Source organism: Macaca fascicularis, chromosome 12, assembly GCF_037993035.2.
Source record: "Macaca fascicularis isolate 582-1 chromosome 12, T2T-MFA8v1.1".
NCBI lineage: Eukaryota > Metazoa > Chordata > Mammalia > Primates > Cercopithecidae > Macaca > Macaca fascicularis.
Window position 1 is genome coordinate 61,821,323 of NC_088386.1, and position 23,677 is coordinate 61,844,999.

The window sequence follows — 23,677 nt, forward strand, 5'->3', positions numbered from 1 at the left end:
TACTGTATTATCCCTGGCAAATTCCAGAAGTAGTAAGAAATTCAGTACATCAGAAAGCATACAGGAGTAGAAAGAAGTACCGTTAAAAAATAAAAGACTAAGGCCAAATGTAAAGAACTTTACATGTAAAGTTAAGGACTTCAGACTTTACCCCGAAGGCAAAGGATTCACACATTTTAGTGTGCATGAAAATCCTCTCGAGGGCTTGGGCCCTATCTCCAGAGTTCCTGATGAACTTGTGACTAGCAAGGAAAACTTTAAGGCTCTCTCAAAGTCTTTAGCTTGAGGATAAGATAGATCATGAAGTTACTAATTAAAGACTGGAGGAAGCTGTAAAACATGCTAAAGTTTTGTTTTTGTTTTTGCCCTTTTCAAAAAAAACTTATTAAACTTGGAATGTTTTAAAAACAACAGATGGTGATGACCAATGGGGAATTGTAAGCAGATCTGGGACTCAAGAGTGAGGTCAGGGGCAAAGACACTGATGTTAAGAGTCAATAGCACAGAAATGGCTTTTCAAGCCACAGGCATGCATGAAACACCTTGGAGCTTCAGAATAAGAAAAGATAACTGAAGTTTGAACATGTGGGGAGAAATCATTATTTACAGGATGTGCAGAAAAACAACACTCATTAAAGAAATAGAGAGAGGAACTCAGAATTCTAAGACAAATAAAAGACCAAAGGTAGACTATGGCCTCTGAAACTAAGGACAGGAAGAATTTTGAGAGAGACTGTGGTCAACAGTATCAAACAGTTTTCTGAGAGTTAGTGAGTAGATTCCATTTTTTATTAAAAGGACAAAAGTATAAACTCTTTCATTAACTTGTATTCTAGTGGTTCCACTGATCTGGAAATATTAATTAAGGCTCTAAAATAAGAAGCAGTAGCGTGCTTACAGTCTAACATACAGTGATAGGAAATTATTGTTAGTCAAGTGCCATAGATGTGGAAACTGAAATTTAGAGAACTCTAGTGACTTGCCCTTAATCATCATACAGCTATAGCTGAATCAGCATGGAATGGAGTCTTCTGACTTACCAACAAACTCTGGTAAGTATTACGCATTAAAACAAACTCCAAAACACTAATAAAGGAATGCTAACCAAGGTCTCAATTTTTGTCTTACCATCTGTGAAACAGGCTTCTGGCTCATCGGAATTCATAGGTTCAGCCTCTGCTTCTTCTCCTTCTCCAGGCAAAGGGTTATCAACTGTGCTGCACTCTGAGGAGCTTGATTGGTTTAATCTCTAGAAAGGAATTCACCACCCCACCAGGTAGTTCATTTAGAGTTCATTCAAATCTGGTATTTAAGCCTTATTTAATAATCAGACTCATGCAAAGTATTATGAAAAAAAGATTAATAGTATGATGGCCATAAAAATGTATAAACACATATTGAGGTCAAGTAACCTTAAATGTATCTATACTTGATCTTTCTATCTACACCATCCTGTAAAATAATAAACTTTATTATTTTATTACAGTAACAGTTATGTGGCCAAAATTAGATAAGGTAATATATTGATGTTAACTATCACTTTTGGAAAGTATTGGCCACATCTTACTTTTTTTTAATTTTTAATATAAATTTATGGACACTGACAATCATTATTTGAGGACAACCTATACCCTATTTGCAATATACAAGTGTGAAATTACTAATGCCTGATAATTGAAAGCTCAGATCAAATAGTTGGCAAAAAACTTAATAGTTAAAATTTTTTAAAAAGATGAGTTCAAGATAAAGTCCAAATGTATTTTTTATTATCTCTTGGATTTAAATACATGTAGTAGGACGATATAGATAGAAGTTCTTTGATCAAGACCACAAAATCAAATACGGTTTTGAAATCAAAATGCCAATGACCATACCAACACTACCTATTTTGTATATAACATTTTAGTACATCGTAGAAAAGATTAAACAACAGTATTATTTATAATGTCAAGAAAGTGGCTACTAAAGTAAGCACCACATGCAAACTCTGAAACAAAGACTGAAGAAAATTAAACATGGCAGACTTACACATGGAGTAATGAATTCATTGTCATTATGATCATATAACTGATCATAACACAAATAGGTTTTTCCCACCCAGAGCTTTATGAGTAACCATGATGTTTACACATACACACACACGAATAAATCTTTACAAAAAATACATACAGCAATTGTAGCAAAACTCTGTCAAATTTCCCAAATATTGTTTTATAAAGGAGTAAAGCAGCATATCAATGGAAGAATTAATTTTTCATTCTCATTTGCTAAATGACACATGAATATTGGAAGCTGCTAGTTACTACAACACGATTCTCTTATTAAGTTACAACTTTATCTTTTTTAGAGTAGTTCAAGCAAGTGCAAGTGCTAAAAATAATAAAGTACTTATTTCAGATAAATTGATTCTTGATCTATGAATCTGTATTAATATCATAGGCCCAATCCAAAGGTTTGATTTTTAGAGATTGACTTGGAAGCTGGAAGTATTCTTGATGGGTACCACATTAAATTCTCAATGCTATTATTATCACCTAGTATACAACATCATAAAAATGGCATTGATAAAGTATTGTACATAAGGAATGATGTAAGCAGACCAAGTCTTTCTTATAACTGGAGTAAAAATTATGAACAAACTGTTAAGTGAACTCCTCTAGTCTACGTTGGCCTAGAGGCATTATTCCCACCAGGTCCATGAGTTTGATGACAGTATCAGTTATGAAAGTGTTAGTACACAATTTCACTCAAAAACAGGTTCTTTAAACGGATTGAATTCATCTAAATTAGTTTAATCTAAAATTAGAAAATAGAAATTAATTATAACTGAATATTCTATAAAACTATAGAACAAGTTTTAAAATAGAAACTATAGAATGAGTTTTAAAGTATATATGACAAGTTTTAAAATATAGATTAATCCAGGAAATGATGTTGGATAAACTTATAATTACTAATATGTATTTTGTGCCAATTGCCACAAAATCCAAAGTACCATATTTAGAAGACTACAGTTTGAACGGCTTCAAGTCTTGACCTCTTGGCTACACGTGAACTATCATCAGGGAACTGAAAGACAGGGCCCTATTATTCTGTGAAGTTAAGACCAAGTCCTTCAATTCTGAAAAAAGAATTATTGGCCTGGGTTTTGAGGTAAGGCAGTGGGAGGAATTGCTGATAGAAAGAATACAAAGCACCTCCCTGCTATTAGACACAGTATTAACAATAGGAAATAGTTATAATTGTTTTCTCTGAGCTGGTAACAACTTTTAAATAAAATGATTCTTATTTGCAGAATTCTGACTTAGGCTAAATTCATGAAAGCATCTTCAACATCAGTAATTGGTTCTCTCACTGTTTAAGAGAGCATTAACAAAGATTTATGCCAAATTACTTTATGAGCAAGTAAAAATTTCAGTGATTTTACGTAGTGTATCTTGCCATTGAAACTTTTTTTTTCACATGCAGGTTTTATATTTTTTTATGGTCAATTGAATTCAGCTTGGCACATAATTTTATGTCATAAATTAAAGTTATTAAATATTATTGTTTAATGGGTCAGAAATTATCAAAATATTTGATATGAACTATTATTAATTTGTATTTGTAGTCAAATTATTATGGCTAATAGATTCTTACACATTCAGGGTTTTCTTGGGAATGCATTAAGTATTCAAACAGTAACTATTTCAATACTGTATATAAAATTAAATATTTATATGCACACTTTAGCAATATAGACAGTTTTAATCAATTTGACCTTTGAATTCTACACTTGCTATAGTATAAGCTTCTTTAGCAGAGTTCTAAGAGAATACCTTTATATAGAAAGGCTGATATATATAATAAAGTTTTTTTCCTGTGGTGAAATTTATTGAATTCTCACAGTAAGCATCACCATATTTAAGTACTATATAAGGAAGATCATATCAATTATTTGTATTATTTTATATGATTATTTTCTATATTACTTTCATTTCTTTAAACTCAATCATCTGTTGTTTAGTTTTCCAAGTAATTTTGGAAATGAAAGAATGACTATACTATATTAGAGAAGTGAAATAAATGCTTTAGTATGAAAAAATTTTCTTTTGCTATTATAAATAGGACCTTCTGTAATTTTCACATGGATTTGATTTCTAATAAAAGGGAAATATCAATTTTTTATCATTGGCAGTCTACTTATAAATAAAATAAATATAAATGTAAGCATAGGATCAAGAAGGTGGACTCATTGGTATTAGGAATCAGAAGTGTACCATAATTAGCATTCTTGCCTTTTCATTGAATAATATGATATTGACTGTAAGTGCCTTCTAAAAGTGTCTTTTTAAAAATATGAAAGTGATATAGTTGACTCAAACATTTTAAATGTATAATATTTACAGTGCAAAAGTAAAGTTTCCTCCACTATCTCCTTGATTCAACCCCCCTGAGGTAATCAAGAGAGAGAGAAAGAGAGAGAGGGGAGAGAGAGAGAGGAGAGAGAGAGAGAGAAATTGGCATATCTTTCCATATTTTTCAGTGTGCATCCATACAACACTATAGCTGTGAAATAATCCTTATCTTGATTGTAAACTTATGTAGCTATTTAAGATGCTCCTTTCAATTACTGAAAATATGTTCAAATTAAAAGCGTTATTATTCTTCATGGTTTTCCCTTTGATTGCCTTGAAGCTGTGTTTTCTACTATACTGCTTGAGTAGAAATTACGTTAAATATATGTATCACATTAGAACATGTCCTAAGTTGTTCACTTACAAATTTATCACTGGCATTTCCTAAGATAAACATTAACAATGCAAGCCTATTTCATGCTATCATGGATGGTGGTTAACGCTATTTAGTTAATTATTGTTCCAAGAGGTGTGAAGTAGGAATATCTAATGACTTGATAATCTAACGCTCAAAAGAAGAAACTATCAAACATATAGCGGCACTGTACAAAACACAGAACTCAACAAAAATCTTACTCAAAGAGAATGATTGATGCTGAAAAGAACCTAAAAGTGTTACATTTAAAGTACATACTATAAACTCTGCTTCACACAACAAAAAAAGATATTCTTTAAGGAGCAGAGCCTAGAATGGTTATTTCACCTGAGCCTTAAAATACTCACAAAAGACAGTAAGAAAGTTGAGAGAAGAAAATCAAAAGGAGGAGATGGGTATAAAAGAGAAGAAAAATTATGGCAGACATTCATGGTAAACTAAGCGCCATTATCTGTTAGTAAGCAAGAAAGACATTTTAAAATTAGTTTCAAGTTACTGTTATCCATCTTTTAATTTAACTGCATAGTTTTACCATCAATATCTATAATTGTGTTCTTGAATCATTAAGGAGTAAAATAGTAAAGTTCGATTAAAGGATCAAAGGACCCTTTGAGAAGAATTCCACACATAGTTACTATGTGGCATAAGAGTCCAATTTCCAATTTCCCATTATGTTACAGGAGAACTAGTTGTTTAAATACCCTCTTCTGGTGCAGAACCAAGATAACCTTTCTTCTCTCTTGCAATTGTTCAGGGCCTTTATTTTGTTCCTTCAGGAGAAGTGTGAACATTATCCTTTTATAGAGTTTTTAAAATTGGAGGTCATTAATATTATTGATATTACTATTTGTGCTTTTCATCTTGAGTGTAATGACATTTCTTTTTTTTTTTTTTTTTTTTTTTTTGAGACGGAGTCTCGCTCTGTCGCCCAGGCTGGAGTGCAGTGGCACGATCTCGGCTCACTGCAAGCTCCGCCTCCCGGGTTCACGCCATTCTCCTGCCTCAGCCTCCCGAGTAGCTGGGACTACAGGCGCCCACAACCGCGCCCGGCTAATTTTTTGTATTTTTAGTAGAGACGGGGTTTCACCGTGGTCTCGATCTCCTGACCTTGTGATCCGCCCGCCTCGGCCTCCCAAAGTGCTGGGATTACAGGCGTGAGCCACCGCGCCCGGCGAGTGTAATGACATTTCTTAACATGATTTAGATTTCTGGGCCCCTCAAGGTCTCTGCAATATTGTTTTTGATATGAAATTTCTCAAGATTCTTTTTGAAAGGTAATGCCTCAAGTTAAAAAATAACTGAAGCTCAGGAATTTCAGGAAAAAATGGAAATAATTTAAAAATACTCCAGATATTATTGATCAGTGGAAAACTCAACTGTATTTTCTTCTGTTGTCTAAGTTTTAATGTTACTTTCACTAATTTAGCAGAAAATTGTCAGTTTATTAACTAGTTGCAATAAATTCTGGGCTCACATTCTAATTATGGACAACTAAAACGTTAGCTCTTTTTTTTAAAAAAAGGCAATAAAACCGATTTTTTTCCTTTCCTATTTTTCTTTGTCTATTGCTAGCAGAGAAATATCGTGTAGGCTCTGGGAGGAACAGCTACTCATTCAGCATGAAACACACAGTTCCATCACAAGGTCAACATGCTATATAGTATTCTGTTGGTGAAATAATGAGGTCAAATCTCAGCCACCACCAGAGAAATTCAAAATAAAACCAATGATTTCATGGAGAGCTCTTATTTTTCTCAGAATCTTCTACCTAGGGCACTTTCTATCCAGTAACATGAACACTTACATGACTAAATGATAAGATATGAATATTTTAAAAATCATACAAAAGCAACAACACTTGGCCATATAAGAAGGCTGGACTGGCTACAGATTTCTCAGCCAGGTCCTATAGTATCATCTTGAAGTATTTTTCTAATGAAAAGAACAGAAGCATTTACTAGTAAGAGCTAGGAGTGTAAAGTGGCCATTGATATTCAAGGGTTGTCTCTGTGCTCTGTCACAGAACTTGTCAGGCCTCTGAGCCCAAGCCAAGCCATTGCATCCCCTGTGACTTGCACGTATAGGCCCAGATGGCCTTAAGTAACTGAAGAATCACAAAAGAAGTGAAAATGCCCTGCCCCGCCTTAACTGACGACATTCCACCACAAAAGAAGTGCAAATGGCCAGTCCTTGTCTTAAGTGATGACATTATCTTGTGAAATTCCTTTTCCTGGCTCATCCTGGTTCAAAAAGCTCCACCACTGAGCACCTTGTGACCCCCAACTCCTGCCCGCCAGAGAACAACCTCCCTTTGACTATAATATTCCTTTACCTACCCAAATCCTATAAAACAGCCCCACCCTAATCTCCCTTCACTGACTCTCTTTTCGGACTCAGCCTGCCTGCACCCAGGTGAAATAAACAGCCATGTTGCTCACACAAAGCCTGTTTGGTGGTCTCTTCACACAGAGGCGCATGACAGAACTGCTATACTGTTTGCAGAGAAAGCAGCTGGAACACAGTGGGTCAAGTCAGAGTATCTTAAAATCTTTAGAAGCAAACATTTAGACAATTTTACTATTCATGCCAGCTTTAAAAAATGCAACATGTAAGTAAAGAAGGATTGGAACCTCAGCAAACACAAAGGCAAAGTGTAGATACTCAGACTCAAGCTTTGTAAATATTATATATAATTTTAAGACAAGCAAGAATGACAAACACAAAGTAAGCTACCTAGGAATCTGAATCATTTCTGTTAACCACTAATACTACCCACAATGAAGGAGGGCAAGGAAAAGTGAATTTTAATGAGCTGAATAATTACTAGTTTTTTAAACATGTGGATTTCTAATATTGAAAATATAATGTAAATAGAAATTTTACATGAATAAAATAACTCTATCCCTTATGTAAGCAACTTTTGCTAAAGTGCCATATTTCAAGTCATTCTTAACTGAATATTCAGTTTTTTCTTGATTAAGAGGATGACTATTTATAACATGTGCCTCATCTTTTCTAATAGCTTGGTAAAAAAGTAATAATAATTTATGAATTCAAAACATATATATGCATATGTTTATATGTCTATGCATGTATATATAGTTCTAGAAATAGCTTTCTCAAAAATTGTATGTTTTATCTATACCTATATAGATAATATTGGACGTATATGCATCCTTATTTAGGCTCTAGTTGAAGAAAATTCACCATATTCTGGAATAAAATAGTTTTCTATGAGTATATTGCCTCTAAATCCCCACCAAATTTGAAATAGAAAAATAAATCTTTCACTTAGGCCACCTTTAAGATTATCTTTGAATAAACTGGAACACAAAAATAACTAATTTTTCATTTGAAACTGCAATGACACACCCTAGGGTATGTCAATTTCAGGATAAAGTTTTGCTTTCATCATTGCACAAAAGATAACAATAATACAAACATCTCAACAATGACAGAGAAATTCAAAATATGAACTAGATTATAAAAAATAGTCAAAATTCTTATTGACAGAGATTCCTTCCCCCATCCTAGTACTATTAAAGTTCATTCAACAAGTTATGCTAAAATTAAAATATATCTTAGTATGTATTTTTAATACCTTTTAGAAATATTCAATAAGGCAATACATATTAATCTGTATCTAATTTCAGTAAAAGTCTTCTATGTGTTATTGATAGATAGGTTTAGTGTTCACTTCATAATGTGCTCTATCTAAACCTCTTAGTTTCTAGAGGCCACTCTGATTAGGTATGTAATCAGAAACTTATTCTCATCAATGAGTAATATTACTTCTGGAATAAAATTAAACATTTTGAACACGTATCACTTATTCATTCATAGGCAAGGCCTATCGACTTTTAACTGATGCATTTTATATAGGAGGAAATAAAATCAAATTAATTACTGAGTTGATTTTAAAAAAATAAAGTCCCATAACTAACAGTGCTTAAAACCATTTCAAAATGTATTCAAAGTTTATACTAGAAGCAGGGTGCTTTGGCTCTGACCCCAGCTTTCTAGATGTGTACTAAGAAAGCATGAGTCTCAATTTACTTATCCATAAATATACAGCTAGAACTACAATGATCCTTTCCTGCTCTGAGATTTTATATTTATGCCAGAAACATTTCTTCCACAATTTTTTAGAGTTTTGATCTACTTAATTTAAATGTGACAATTTAATGTGATAAACATCTCTATATTTTTATGTAGATTTAATCAGGAAGGGAAGTTGATAGAGGTTTTCAAATCAAATGTTGCTTCAATGGCTACTGTTACATTCTGCATTTTACTTTTATAATCAATTCAATAAAAATCTACAGATCATGCACTTGAAATCACTTAAGCACATGAAGGTTACATCAAAGAAGTCATCAAGAGAATCACAAAAAATATAATAGAATTGTCCTGGTGACATGCTGTGATGTCGCTTTATCTATTGAGCAACTGTATATGTTTCTACTCTCTTGCAATGGGTCAGGCAGAAAGATTTTGTAGCTGAACAGCATGCAAGACATTGAAAAAATATCGTATGTATGATTTTTTTAGGTAACCTGTGTAAAAGTGGTGACATATGTCTCTGCCTGGTTAAAAGCACAGAGCTGCATCCTTGATTGATCCAGTTTGATTTTACCCCTGTGAGAAGTAAGAAGGTTAGGTACCAAATTTTAGAAATGCAGCATGATGAAAGTTTAGTCAACTGTGTTTTAAAATGTTTAAAGTCATATACCTATAAGTAGAAATTAGTTACATATTTGAAAGTACATGCTATATACTCAATGTTAAGCAATATATTAGAATCACAATACTAAGATTAAATGTCATTCAGCAGAGACTTTAAAACAATCAATTAAACAGTTACATAATTCTATTATTTAGGAATTGAATTTACTATAATGTGCTAATGCAATGTTTTGCATTCTATTTTTCCTTAAATGCAAGCAACATTTAAATATAAGTGATTATCAGTATAGGGGGTGAAGTGGGAGTAAGAGTATGCAGCTTTAAAAAGCATATTCTAAAATTAACATGTCTTGATTGACTTTTATTTTTAATTAATTAATTTTGACATTTTAAACAGCATTGCAAAAAAGTGAAGTTTCCAAATTTATCAAAATATAAAGAACAAGACACATTGATTTGAATATGTCAGACAAATATTTCATTGTTTTTAGGCACATAAACAAATGAAGATGGAAAGATTTTTCAAATTCTTTGGAAACAACCTGAAAAAAAGAAATGGTCTAAGTGCAATTCTACAGAAGAGTGCTTTTTAAAAAATCCATGCATAAAAAATACAATCAAATGCCAGTTTTACCCAACAGCATAACTGTAACTAATCCCTAAATTTTTCAAAGTTAAATGCATTTTTAAAAGATTATTACATTTTCTAAAGTGTAGTAATAAGCAGAACATAAATCTAAATTAAGGAAAAAACTTTGATTAAAAAATCTAACGAGAGAAAGTCTTGATAACAATATAATTAAAACCACCACATAGTAAAAGGACATTAAATATTTAACTTTGAGAACTGCAAATATTGAAACAACTTTTTATCAAGTCAATAAAATGACTACATTTCATAATAATAAGCATATTTAAGTCTCTCTAAAGATAATGACTTTGTAAACTGAACACTGAATAGATGAATGGGTGGACAGACGAATGAATGAGTGAATCAGGTGAACAACATGAATGCTCGTTCCTCTGCCTGAGATTTCCTTCTGTACCACATCTGCCCAGTGAAATTCTCTCCATACTGTAAGGTCTGGCTTAAGTGCCACCTCCTTTCATGTGAAGTCAGCCTGATATAGCCCCTTACTCAATGCATCCTCAATGGACTAGTTTAGTGTCCTGTTATGGATTGTGCTTTGCTTTGTTCTGTGTTATAATTTTTTGTGTATTTATCTAAGGTGCAACTATTAGACTGTAAACTTTTGTTGTCAATGATCAATCACCCTTTACCTTTGAAGTACATGAAGTTTTTAGTGTGGTTTTTGGGGGACTCAATATTTATAGGGGGTCAAAAATATTTCATGAGTGTAATTTAGGAGAGAAAAACTCTATGCCTATTACAATTCTGGGCAGATAGTCATAGAAAATTTTAATGTGTTCTCTACTATGCACAAATACAAAAAATAAATAAAATATCTGTGTTCAGTAACACATTTATGTAATTAAGAAATAAGATTATACAGGTAGAATAAAGTTTATATTTTACTTATGTCTTTATACTATGTTGAGTCACGTGAAATTTCTACTTTTTGCATATTAAAAATGGTTAGATATTTAGTTTTTTATTATTTAACTTACTATATTCTTATTTTCATATATACTAATTCAGTAAATAAAAATTAAATTTTGTTTCTTGGTAATTTTATACAATATGTTTCAAAGTATAACATTATAGTTGATGCACATTATTCCAAACTATGCCTAGTAACTAAATCTCTTAAAATAGAAAATTACCATCTTTCAATTCTTTTGACATTTTCATAAAGGAATAATTATAATTAGTAGCAGTAATAATATTGGAGAAGCATGTCTGACCTTGTTAATGTCTTCCAATGTATCTTACTAAGATAATCCAGATTTTATTCAGGGCAGCAATATGCCTGGATAAATGTCCTGCCTCAGCCAGGCTTCCTTGTTGTTAGGGGTGGTCATGTCACACTGTTCTTGCCAATAAGACATAAGCCAAAGTTGGATAAAGATCTCTGGGAAAGTTTTGCTTTTCCTCAGGCAAGTGAGATAGTCATTACTTCTGCTTCTGTCTATTTCTTTCTCTTTCCTACCTGAGTATTGGATATAAAGCTGTAGGTGGAACAGTCACCTCTAATTATAGGCATTAAGATGGAAGAAAAAACACATATGAAGACTGGCAGAAGGGAGAAGAGATGGAGCCTAGGACATGGAGGCCACGTGGACTGTTGATCTGTGGAAGTTTTAAAATATGAAAATAGAATGCTCTATCCACTTATGCTGATATAGTTAAGTCTCTGTTGCATGCAGTTAAACAGAGTCCTGACTCCGAAATAGCCAAAAATAACATAATACAAAAAAAAATAGGGATTATCCATGTACCCTTAAGTAAAATAGATTTATTCAAATAATTAAGATCTTAACATGTGTACCTTGGTGTGGCAGTAAGTGTATTCCCTAGCCCTTAATATAGTTTTAATGTGGAAGATAATATAATAATAAATCAATTCTACTTAATACATTGTCCTGAGAGAACACAAAGTTTCAAAGAGAGCAAAGCGATGTGTAGAAAAAATTATGCCAAATTGATTTAATACTTTTCTGTAATAACATAATATGTCATGACAAAGGAGATGCTTTAAAGGCAGTGATCTGGACTTTAGTGATATTTCTGAGTCACTTGCCAATTTCATCAACAAGCCAGGGAGAGCTGGATAAGTCTTAGTAGCACTAAGAACCTAATAGTTACCTCAGCAAGGCTTTCACCAGAAAAGAATGAATATATCAGGCAGAAGCCACAAGAACTTGAGTTTGGTCAAGACGAGTTTGTCATATTTATCAATAATTTGCATGAAAAAATAGAGATACATTAATATATATGCAAATAAATATACAGATACACATGAAATACTATAATATATGAAATATGCGTTTAATATTGAATAAATGGAAAGGAAAGGGTAATGTAGTCTTGAGAAAGAAATATATTCTAGAAGTAAAATCAGTTTTACTTTCCAATAAAGAAGTGAGTAAGATAGTTTTGAAGAAACAAATTTAAACACTTAAAATATAAAAATCACACATTATTACCAAGGTAAACTATAACCTAATCAGTCAGCATTAAGGTGGATTAGAAGCACAATATCAGAATCCCAATGAATCAGCAAATGTACAATACCATTACAACAGAAATTTCGTCCTGAATTACACCATTGCAGAGGTATAGCAGAAAACAATTGTATTCCTACTCACTCTCCTGCCTTTCTATGGCATGTAATATAACGATTAAAGCTTGGGGCTTAAATTTAAAAATACCCCCAGACACATCTGTGACTAAACGAATCTTTTCTTAATCTTTTAGAATCTCAGTCATCTGCAAATATAGATGAATTACATTTACTTCCTAAGGAGGTCACAAAAGGGAAAATTATATAATGTGTGTAAAGGGGCTACTGTATACATTTTATCCGTGTGTGTAGTGTGTGTGTGTGCTTTCTTCTTTTGCACCCACCTCTCAAATGTGTTTGATCCACTGTTCTCAGCTTCTGTCTATGGCTCTGTCGTGCGGTACATGCTGTAAGGCACTGTGCACATCCTGCTTTCCAGTAAGCTGCTCATTCACCCAGCTGCCAAAAGTGTTGGCTGCTGAAGGCTCACATCCGAATCCCCCTTTGGGCATTATCGTGGTAGAAGGGAGGTGCTTCCCCCAAGGTTATGCCCCTCTCCCCTGGAAGGGTAAATGGAAAGCCTGCATCCAAGGCATGGTATGGAGAAGAAAGGCCTGACCCTCTTGCTTTGTTTTGGGACTACTCCAAAGGGTCGTCCCGGCACCAGGGATGCCAATAGGATCAGCCGAAATCTCTGTTGCAATTGTAACAGTTCAACTTCTCTCTCTGCCCAATAATTTTGCATCCCTCACTTTTTACAGATGTTAGGTATCGTTCCTGAAAACAGCTCTCAGTAAATCTTAGACAAACAGATTTCTCTCTCAGGATTGGTTTCCCAGGGAACTGACTCCCTACACAATCCTGTGATAAATAAAAGTTAACATACAAAATTCCAACCTATCTACAACTCTGACTTTTCTTCTTTCCTTAAGATTTATGTTTCCATATACCTCCTGTTCAGGTTCACTGCCTGTACTGCAAGTAGCTCAAATTTATGATGCCACCAAATTAAACTCTGTATTTCCCCTACCTCCTCAATTTTCTCCTCCATCAGTATATCCCTAATTGCATCAATAAACATCCAGTCCCTGTAATCCCACCTCTTTGGGAGGCTGAGGCGGGTGGATCACGAGGTCAGGAGATTGAGACCATCCTGGCTAACACAGTGAAACTCCGTCTCTACTAAAAATGCAAAAAATTAGCCGGGCGTGGTAGTGGGCGCCTGTAGTCCCAGCTACTTGGGAGGCTGAGGCAGGAGAATGGCGTGAACCCGGGAGGCGGAGCTTGCAGTGAGCCGAGATCACGCCACTGTACTCCAGCCTGGGCGACTGAGCCAGACTCCGTCTCAAAAAAAAAAAAAAAAAAAAACCATCCAGTCTTCTAAGTCAAAATTCTTTGTTATGGGTTGAATTGTAATCCTCCAAAAGTTATGTTGAAGTCCTAACCCTGGCATGTTTGAATGTGATCTTACTTGGAAATACGGTCTTTGCAGATACAATTAAGATGAGGGCATTAGTGTGGGTCCAAATCCAATGTAACTGGGGTCCTTATAAGAAGAAAAGACAGAGACACACAGGGAGAAAACTATGTGGGTTCCGGGCCAGAAGTTGGGATGATGCAGCTGCAAGCTGCAAGGATTGCCAACAACCTCCAAAGTTAGAAAGCAGCAAGGGAGTATAGTCACTACAGCCTTTAGAGAAATCATGGCCTTGCTCAGACCTTGATTTCAGACTTCTAGCCTCCAGAACTGTCAAAAGAATAAATTTCTGTTGTTGTAAGCCACCGAGTTTGTGCTAATTTGTTACATCACTAAGAAACTAATACATCCTTGGATCAGCTCACAGTCTTATATATCTAGACCCTGGGCTCTTATATGTTAACTTTCAAGTTAATCCAGATATTAAATTATTGCAGTTGTGTGAGAACATGAACTTTTTTTCCCTCAGCAGTTCTTAGCAGAGTGCTTACAGCATAGTAAGGTGCAATAGATATTTATTGATGAATGGATGCATTTCATGCTTCCTTTAAGGTTTATAACAAGGAAGCACTTCACTGCCAATGGTAAAAAAAAAAAAAAAAAAAAAAAAAAAACCCTGTGTAGTGTGTTGTTAATGTTTGGAGCGTGCTTGGAGGGCTTCATTGCACTTCAAGAAAAGACTGACTCTGAGAAGAGACGTCAGTTCAGTGCCTGCATTCTTAGAAACAGTGAAAAGAGTATTATTCTCATGGGTACCTTTGAGATAACAGCATGCCTTTCTTGATTCTGACACTGTATCTTCAGAGAAGTGCTATTGTTCTATTTCCATTTGTTTACTCAGAACTGTTTAAGATATTTGACTAAACCATTTGTTTGAACTCATCGCTTTGGTTATTTTCTGATAAGATGTTTTACTGTAAAATATTTTGATTTGATTCTGGAGTGTATTTTTAACTATCTATCAGGATGAGGAAATCTGCCAACCTGAAAACTTATACTAGGATAGCATTGAAAATTCTGCATAAACTATATTGAGAAACCAGGATGCTAAGTCATAAAAGAGAGGGTTTTTGGGTAGGGAGAGGAGAGGGAGAGATATCAAAGGTTAGTGATGTTATTTCCCCTTACTCAAAATGCAGGTTCTTAAACAACCAAAAGGGGAAATATATCCATAGCCCCTGAATAAAGAAAGTAGTATCTCAGAAACCTGAACCCAAGTAAGCTAGGGATTAGATTACCATCATTTATTTTAAAAATTATTTTTGACACATAATAATTGTACATATTTATGGGGTACGTGTGATAGTTTGATACATGTATACACTATGTAACTATCAAGTAGGGTAACCAGCAGATCCATAGCTTTGAACATTTATCGTTTCTTTGTGAGGAGATCATTTACAAACTTCTAGCTATTTTGAAATATACAATACATTATGGTTAACTCTAGTCATCCAACTATTCCATAGAACACCAGAACTTATTCTATCTCACTGCAGCTTTGTACCTATTGACCAAATCTGTCTCCATACCTCGCTCCTCCAAGCCTCGCATCCTCAGATAACCACTATTCTATACTATCTACTTCTATGACAACTCTTTAGATTCCACATATGTGTGAGATATTTGACTTTCTGTGTCTGGCTGATTTCACTTAACATAATATCCTCCAGGTTCACTCACGTTGCCACAAATAACAGGATTTCATTATTTCTTATGGCTGAATGATGTTCAATGTTTCTTATATACTACATTTTCTTTATGCATTTATCTCTTTATGATCATTTAGGTTAATATGATAACTTGGTTATTGTGAACAGTACAGCAATAAACATATAGGAGTATAGTATTCTATGTTTACTCTATCTCTTCAACACATTGATTTCATCTGGATATTTACCTAGTATTGGGACTGCTGGATCATATGAAAATTCTATTTTTAATTTTTTTAAGAACCCCCATATTACTTTCCATAATGGTGGTACTAATTTACATTCTCATAATCAGTGTGTAAGGATTCCCTTTTCTCCATATCCTTTTAATACTTTCATCTTTTGATTTTTTGATGGTAGCCATTCTAACTAGAGTGAGGAGATACCTCAATATAGGTTTGATTTGCATTTCCCTGATGATTAGTGATGTTGAGCATATTTTCATATATCTGTTGGCATTTCTATGTCTTCTTTTGAGAAATATCTATTCAGGTCTTTTGTCCATTTTTGAATTATTTGTTTTTTGTTGTTGTTGTTGAGTTGTTTGAGTTCCTTATATGTTTTAGATATTAACCCATTATCAGATGCATAGTTTACAAATATATTTTCCCATTCTGTAGGTTGTCTCTTCACTCTATTGATTATTTGCCTTGCTGTGCAGAAGCTTTTTAATATAATCCAATTTGTCTATATTTACTTTTATTGCCTGTGCTTTTGAGGTTTTATAAAAAAAAAAAATCCTTGCCAAGACCAACATCGTGAAACTTTCCCCATTTTTTTTTTCTTGATAGTCATGTAATTGTGGGTCTTACGTTTTAGTCTATTTTGAGTTGACTTGTATAAAAATTTAGAGATAAAGGTCTAATTTCATTCTTTTGCATGTGGCTATTCAGTTTTCCCAGAACCATTTACTAAAGAGACTGTCCTTTCCCTATTATATGTACTTGGAAACTTTGTCAAAACTCAGTTAACTGTATATGTGTAGATTTATTTCTGGACTCTCTATTCTTATGTATTGCTCTATATGTCTGTTTTATGTCAGTATCATTCTGTTTGGTTACTATAGCTTTATAGTGTGTTTTGAAGTCAGTTAGGGTGATGCCACCAGCTTTGTTCTTTTTGTTTCAGGTTACTTGGGCTATTTAGGGTCTTTTGTGGTTTCACACAAATGTTAGGACTGTTTTTGTCTTATTTCTGTAAAGAATGTCATTGGTATTTTGATAGGGATTGCACTGAATCTATAGATTGCTTTGGGTAATGTGGACATTTTAACAATATTAATTATTCTAATCCATGAACATGGAATATCTTTTCCTTTTTGTGTCCTCTTCAATTTCTCTCACCAATATTTTATAGTTTTCATTGTAAATATATTTCATCTCCTTGTTTAAATTTATTTCTAGGTATTTTATTTTTTGTAGCTATTGTAAATGGGATTGCATTCTTGATTTATCTTCAGATTATTGGTTGTTAACATATAGATATAATACTGATTTTTGCATGTTGATTTTGTGTCCTCAAACATTACTGAATTCATTTATGAAATATTTTTTTTCACGCGGTCATTAGAATTCTCTATATCTAAGATCGGATTATATAAAAACAGAGAGAATTTGACTTCCTTCTTTCCAATTTAAATGTCCTTTATTTCTTTCTCTTGCCTGATTGCTCTGGCTCGAACTTCGTTACTATGTTGAATAAAAGTAGTGAAAGTGAGTATCCTTGTCTTCTTTCAGATCGTGGAAAGAAAGCTTTCAGCTCTTCCCTGTTTAGTATCATGTTAGCTGTGGGTTTGTTACATATGGCCTTCATTACATTAAGGTATGTTTCTTCCATACCTAATTTGTTGATAATTTTTATCAAACATAGGATACTAAATTTTATAAAATGCTTTTTCTCTGTCTATTGAGATGACCACATGGTTTTTACATTTCATTCTGTTGATATAATGTAGCAAGTTTATTGTTCTGCAAATGTTGAAACATCTTTGCATCCCTGGGACGATTTCCGGTTGAGCATGGTGAATAATCTTTTTGATAGGCTGTTGGATTTGAGTTGCTAGTATTTTGCTGGGGCATTTTGCATCTGTGTTCATCAGGGATAGTGGCCTCTAGCTTTCTTTTTTTGTGTGTATCCTTACCTGGTTCTGGTATTGGGGTAATACTGGCCTTGTAGAATGAGTTTAGAAGACTTCCTTTCCTTTTGATATTTTTGGAATAATTTGAGAAGAATTAATATTAGTTCTTTTTTAAATGTTTGGTAGAACTCATCAGCGAAGCCATGTAGTCCTGGACTTTTCTTTGCTAGGAGTTTTAATTACTGATTCAATCTTGTTACTCATTATTGGTCTGTTCGAGTTTTCCACTTCTTCATGATACAATCTTGGCAAGTTGTATGTATTGAGTAATTTATCAATTTCCATTAGGTTTTCCAATTTGTTTGTGTATGCTTGTTCATAGTAGTCTCTAATGATCAGTAGCTGCTGCAAACATTGTTAATGATTCTGAAGTTGCATCCAAATTTAGGCAAAGACAATTCAAAGGATATGATCCAGAACAGGCATTTGTAATAAAGTCCCCAAGTATGTCTTTCACACACTAAAATTCTGAAGCACTGATTTTCATCATGCTATCTCTTTTAAATTCAATCTGTAGCCAACAGCTACTTACACTGTGTATGTAAGCACTCAATTCCATACTTATAATAATTGTACATTGAGCACTTACTTTTCAGTAAGCATTTTCTAATTGTTTATGAGAATCATGTAATTTTTATTACAATCTATTTTACACATAAGTAAACTGAAAAAAAGGTTTTTGTAAATTGCTCGAGGTCATATCAAAAGCTAAGATTTGAGGCAAATATTCTATCTTAAAAAGTGACATTCTTTTTTTTATTATTATACTTTAAGTTCTAGGGTACATGTGCCCAATGTGCAGGTTTGTTACACATGTATACATGTGCCATGTTGGTGTGCTGCACCCATTAACTCGTCATGTACATTAGGTATATCTCCTAATGCTATCCCTCCCCCCTTCCCCCTCCCCACAGGAGGCCCCAGTGTGTGATATTCCCTTTTCTGTGTCCAAGTGATCTCATTGTTCAATTCCCACCTATGAGTGAGAATATGTGGTGTTTGGTTTTCTGTTCTTGCAATAGTTTGCTGAGAATGATGGTTTCCAGCTGCATCCATGTCCCTATAAAGGACACGACCTCATCCTTTTTTATGACTGCATAGTATTCCATGGTGTATATGTGCCACATTTTCTTAATCCAGTCTGTCACTGATAGACATTTGGGTTGGTTCCAAGTCTTTGCTATTGTGAATAGTGCTGCAATAAACATACGTGTGCATGTGTCTTTATAGCAGCATGATTTATGATCCTTTGGGTATATACCCAGTAATGGGATGGCTGGGTCAAATGGTATTTCTAGTTCTAGATCCTTGAGGAATCGCCACACTGTTTTCCACAATGGTTGAACTAGTTTACAGTCCCACCAACAGTGTAAAAGTGTTCCTATTTCTCCACATCCTCTCCAGCACCTGTTGTTTCTTGACTTTTTAATGATTGCCATTCTAACTGGTGTGAGATGGTATCTCGTTGTGGTTTTGATTCGCATTTCTCTGATGGCGAGTGATAATGAGCATTTTTTCATGTGTCTGTTGGCTATATGAATGTCTTCTTTGGAGAAGTGTCTGTTCATATTCTTTGCCCACTTTTTGATGGGGTTGTTTGTTTTCTTCTTGTAAATTAAAAGTGGCGTTCTTAATCATATCCCAAGGTAGTGGCTAAGACTTAATGACATAAATATATAAATTAGGAATTACTTTCTATTGGGTAATCGAATTTGCCTTTTTGGCTCATCCAGGCTCATCATAAACACAACCATCACTATTTCAAAGGCATCTCAGATATGAAAAAAACAAAAGTTGCAAAGGAGGGGATTCACAGTTCAAGACTCTAGGAACTCAAGTGGGAGATGAAGATTATGAGAATTAGAGCAGGAAAAGTTAGCATAGGAGGATTAGAAACATTTTAGACAAATAAAGAAAATGTGCACTATTTTGGTGATCCAAATGGGAAAACAAAACAAAACAAAAATGACAAAATTTAAACTGGAAACATTTTCATCTGAAGAGGCTGGAAAGAAAGACCTTAGACATAAGGTTTTTATAGTTGCCCACAGCTTAATATCTTATCTAACAAATTTCCTTTAGATCTTGAACCTTCATTATTTCTCAATTCTTACATCTTCAGGTAGATTTGTCTATACTTAAGATGACATACCTTGAGATATGTCATGGAAAATTTTTTATGAAGAAGGGTAAACGTTCAAAGTTCATAATTAGAAGTCAGTAGCACTAAGAACCTGAGTTCTTAGGTAATAATATTGATGCAGAAATCGATGATAACAAAAATTTTTTTAATAGCTTGCTAATTCAAATACTATGCTAAATGACTTAAAAATACTGGCTTGTGTACCCGTTACTACAACCTCTAAGGTAGCCACAAACCCCTGTATATTTGATTGTGCATACCATAGAAATGTAATAGAATAAGAATGTACACTCTTTTATCACATAGATATGACCATTATGTAATGAGAAAAAATAGTGAAAATCAAGAATATTAAAATATTAACATCAAATGGTTTTTAGAGAACTCAGTTTATAGGACACTAGATTTCATACTCTTTAGGAAGGGCTCATGGAATAAGTGGCAGAGTAATTTTACAGATGGTTAAAATAATCGATTTCAGTTACAAAAGACAAATAAAATCACTAATTATAAAAGATAGCTGACCATTATGACAACACACCTTCATCTGCATACCACAGATATATGAATTCTATAGCTGCATGGCTTTATACCCCAGGGGAGACAAATTGAACATTAAGTTCAATAGGAATGTTTGTTTTGTCTTTCAAATGGAGAAAGAGAGGGCAAGAGAGGTAGAAATTCCATTGAGCTGTAAGTCACAAGACTGGGACTCTTGACATGGCTCTACCTTTATAACTGTACAACTATATAACTCTGGATTTATAACTGTACAACTCTAGCTTTATAACTGTGAATAAAATCACTTCCTTTTAATGAGCCTGCTTTTTCAGTTAGAAAATGAAGTGCTAAATGGAAAGTTCTATAAGGTTCCCTTAAAAATGTTACAACTCAACATACTAAGAATAAGAATTTTGTCAGCAGCTAAGGAGATCCATGAAAGGTCAGCCATTGGCTTTAAAAGAAAGAAAAATGAACAGGTAAGAAATAATTCCTCGTAAATGTTAAGAAATAATTTCAGAAGTATTTGGTTGACTTTGCCCAGCTCCTGAAGGACTTTAACACCTAGATCCAAGTTTTACTCTGAGAGCAACTGTCTGCCAGGCGATTGGAGTTTATAATTTTAATCTTCTTTAAATGGGTGACTGAGTTAGTTAGAAAAAAATGGGTGACTGAGTTAGTTTCCCTTTCCATATGATACTAAATCTAGTTGCCTGCTCCTTAAAAGGCATACGTGGAAGCTGGTTTTCTAACTTTAAGCTGAAATGAACACACTTTTAAAATTTTGGGAGTATTACTTCTTCCATGTAAAAGACTTTAAAATATACAAATAAAATAAAGCTGGCCCTCTGTATCCCTGGGTCCCACATCTGTAGAGTCAACGAACTACAGATGGAAAGTAATTGGAAAAAATAAATATAAAAATACAACTTTATTGTACAAAATAAAAAATAGAGTACAAATAAAAAATACAGTAAGACAAATATTTACACTGTTAGTTATTTAGTTTTACATTATAAGTAATCTGAAGATAATTTAAAGTGTACATATGAGAGGATGTGTGTAGGTTATATAGTAAACATTGTGCCACTTTATATAAAGGACTTGAACATCTGCAGATTTTAGTCTCTGTGGGGAGCCTTGGAACCACTCCCCCCTAGATATCAAGGGATGACTATATTTTATTCCTTACTTTACCATCTTGGAAAAAATGTCCTTGGCTACATAGAAACATATATCATGATTTATTGATTTAATAGTTTATTCACTCAACTAAATATAGAGTATTTTATTTTATTTTGTTTTAATTTAATTTAATCTCATATATATATATATATATATATATATATATATATTTTTTTTTTTTTTTTTTTGAGACAGAATCTCACTCTATAGTCCAAGCTGGAGTACAGTGGCAAGATCTTGGCTCACTGCAAGCTCCACCTCCGGGGCTCAAGTGATTCTCATGCCTCAGCCTCCTGAGCATTTTACACACACACACACACACACATATATATGTGTGTGTATATATAGTGTGTGTGTGTGTATATATATATATAATGATTATTCCATATAATCTTTTTTCAAAGGCCACTATAAATTCATGGAGGGTGGAGTCTTAGTAAGTTAAGGAGATAGAAGATATTTGGTAACTATCTGTAAAATACTTCCTAACATGAGCTACAGAAAACAAAAGATTATTTTTAAATGATACCTTAAGACTTTAAAACAACACCATAAACATAATTTGTAATACGGTTGTTATATTTCACAAAAAAAATAGAGCTCGATATATACCTTGATTCACTAGAAATATGCAGGTAAGCATGGGAGAGGAGGGCACAAAAGAAGGTTTAAAAGAGTTTCTGTTCTCAATGAATTTACAGTACCATTAGAGGCATACCATAATTTCTCAAAAAATTAAAATTTAAGATTACTGAATCCAGGAAGAGGTATAAAATCGTTTGGGGTTCAAAATGAGAAGGGACTAGATCCACTTGGGAAGAAATTAGGAGGAATGAGATGAGTAACATTTTGAGAATGTTGAGTATGGTTCTAAATGTTTTACATGTATTAATGTGTTAATTCATTTAACCTTTACCCAACTGTGATTTAAGTATTAACAATTTAATAAATGATAAATACAAGGGTGATGCCTTGAAGGATTTTGACTGGAGAAGGAAATCCCAAGCAAAGTGTGGACAGTGTTTATGGCCTAAAAGGAAATTGGTTTGGTACAGGTACAAATCTTCAGGTGAGCACTAGGAGATACAGCTGGTCAAAGCTGGTTAGGGCCATAGTGTGAAGGCTTTGTGCACAATACATAATTCAAGAGACTTTGGGGATAGCCAGGTGTGGTGGCTCATTCCTGTAATCTCAGCAACTGGGGACAAAGATTGAAGAATTGCCTTAATCCAGTAGTTTGAGACCAGCCTGGGAAACATAGTGAAACCTTGTCTCTACAAACTTTTTTTTAAAAAAAATTAGCTGGGTGTTGTGGCATGGGCGTATAGTCCCATCTACTCAGGAGGTGGAGGTAGGGGGATCATTGAGCCCAGGAGTTCAAGGTTGCAGTAAGCTATGATAGCACCACTGCACTCCAACCTGGGCAACAGAGTGAGACTTGTCTCCATTTTTCTTTTTTTTTTAAAAAGGAGAATAAAAGAAAAAAGAGAGAGAGAGATTTTGCAGATCATGGATACATCATGGCAGTGAAATAATTAGGACTGAATCTGCGTGAGTGAAATTAATCAAATAAGTAAACTAGAGTAAATGCAAAATGGAAGCAGAGGCATCAGTCGAGACTCTGCTTGAAATGGTTTAGGCAAAAAATAGTGAGGACAAAGGAAAGGTGATGAAAAGGAGAGGTGGATTCAAACAGGCACTGTGGAGGGAGACTGTGTGTAACTTTGCAACTGACAGGCAACATGGGATGAAGAATGGGAAGGCTCAAAGATACCTGGTGCTTTCTCATACAGCTAAGTAAGATTAAATCAATTATTAAGAACTAGTAACTAAACTTTACCAGATAAATCTTCAGGAAGCTGTTGTGTAGTCATGCAC

The 23,677-nt window shown here is 33.9% G+C and overlaps 1 protein-coding gene across 2 annotated transcripts in view; it reads right to left on the reverse strand.

The window, feature by feature from the left end:
• The window catches only part of SCN9A (sodium voltage-gated channel alpha subunit 9), a 180,466-nt gene that overhangs the window by 47,588 nt on the left and 109,201 nt on the right, over positions 1-23,677 (reverse strand). For both annotated transcript variants that reach the window (XM_005573366.5, XM_005573368.5), the window contains one exon: positions 1,129-1,249. In XM_005573366.5, the coding sequence (XP_005573423.3) occupies positions 1,129-1,249 (121 nt within the window). The remainder of the gene's footprint in view (positions 1-1,128; positions 1,250-23,677) is intronic.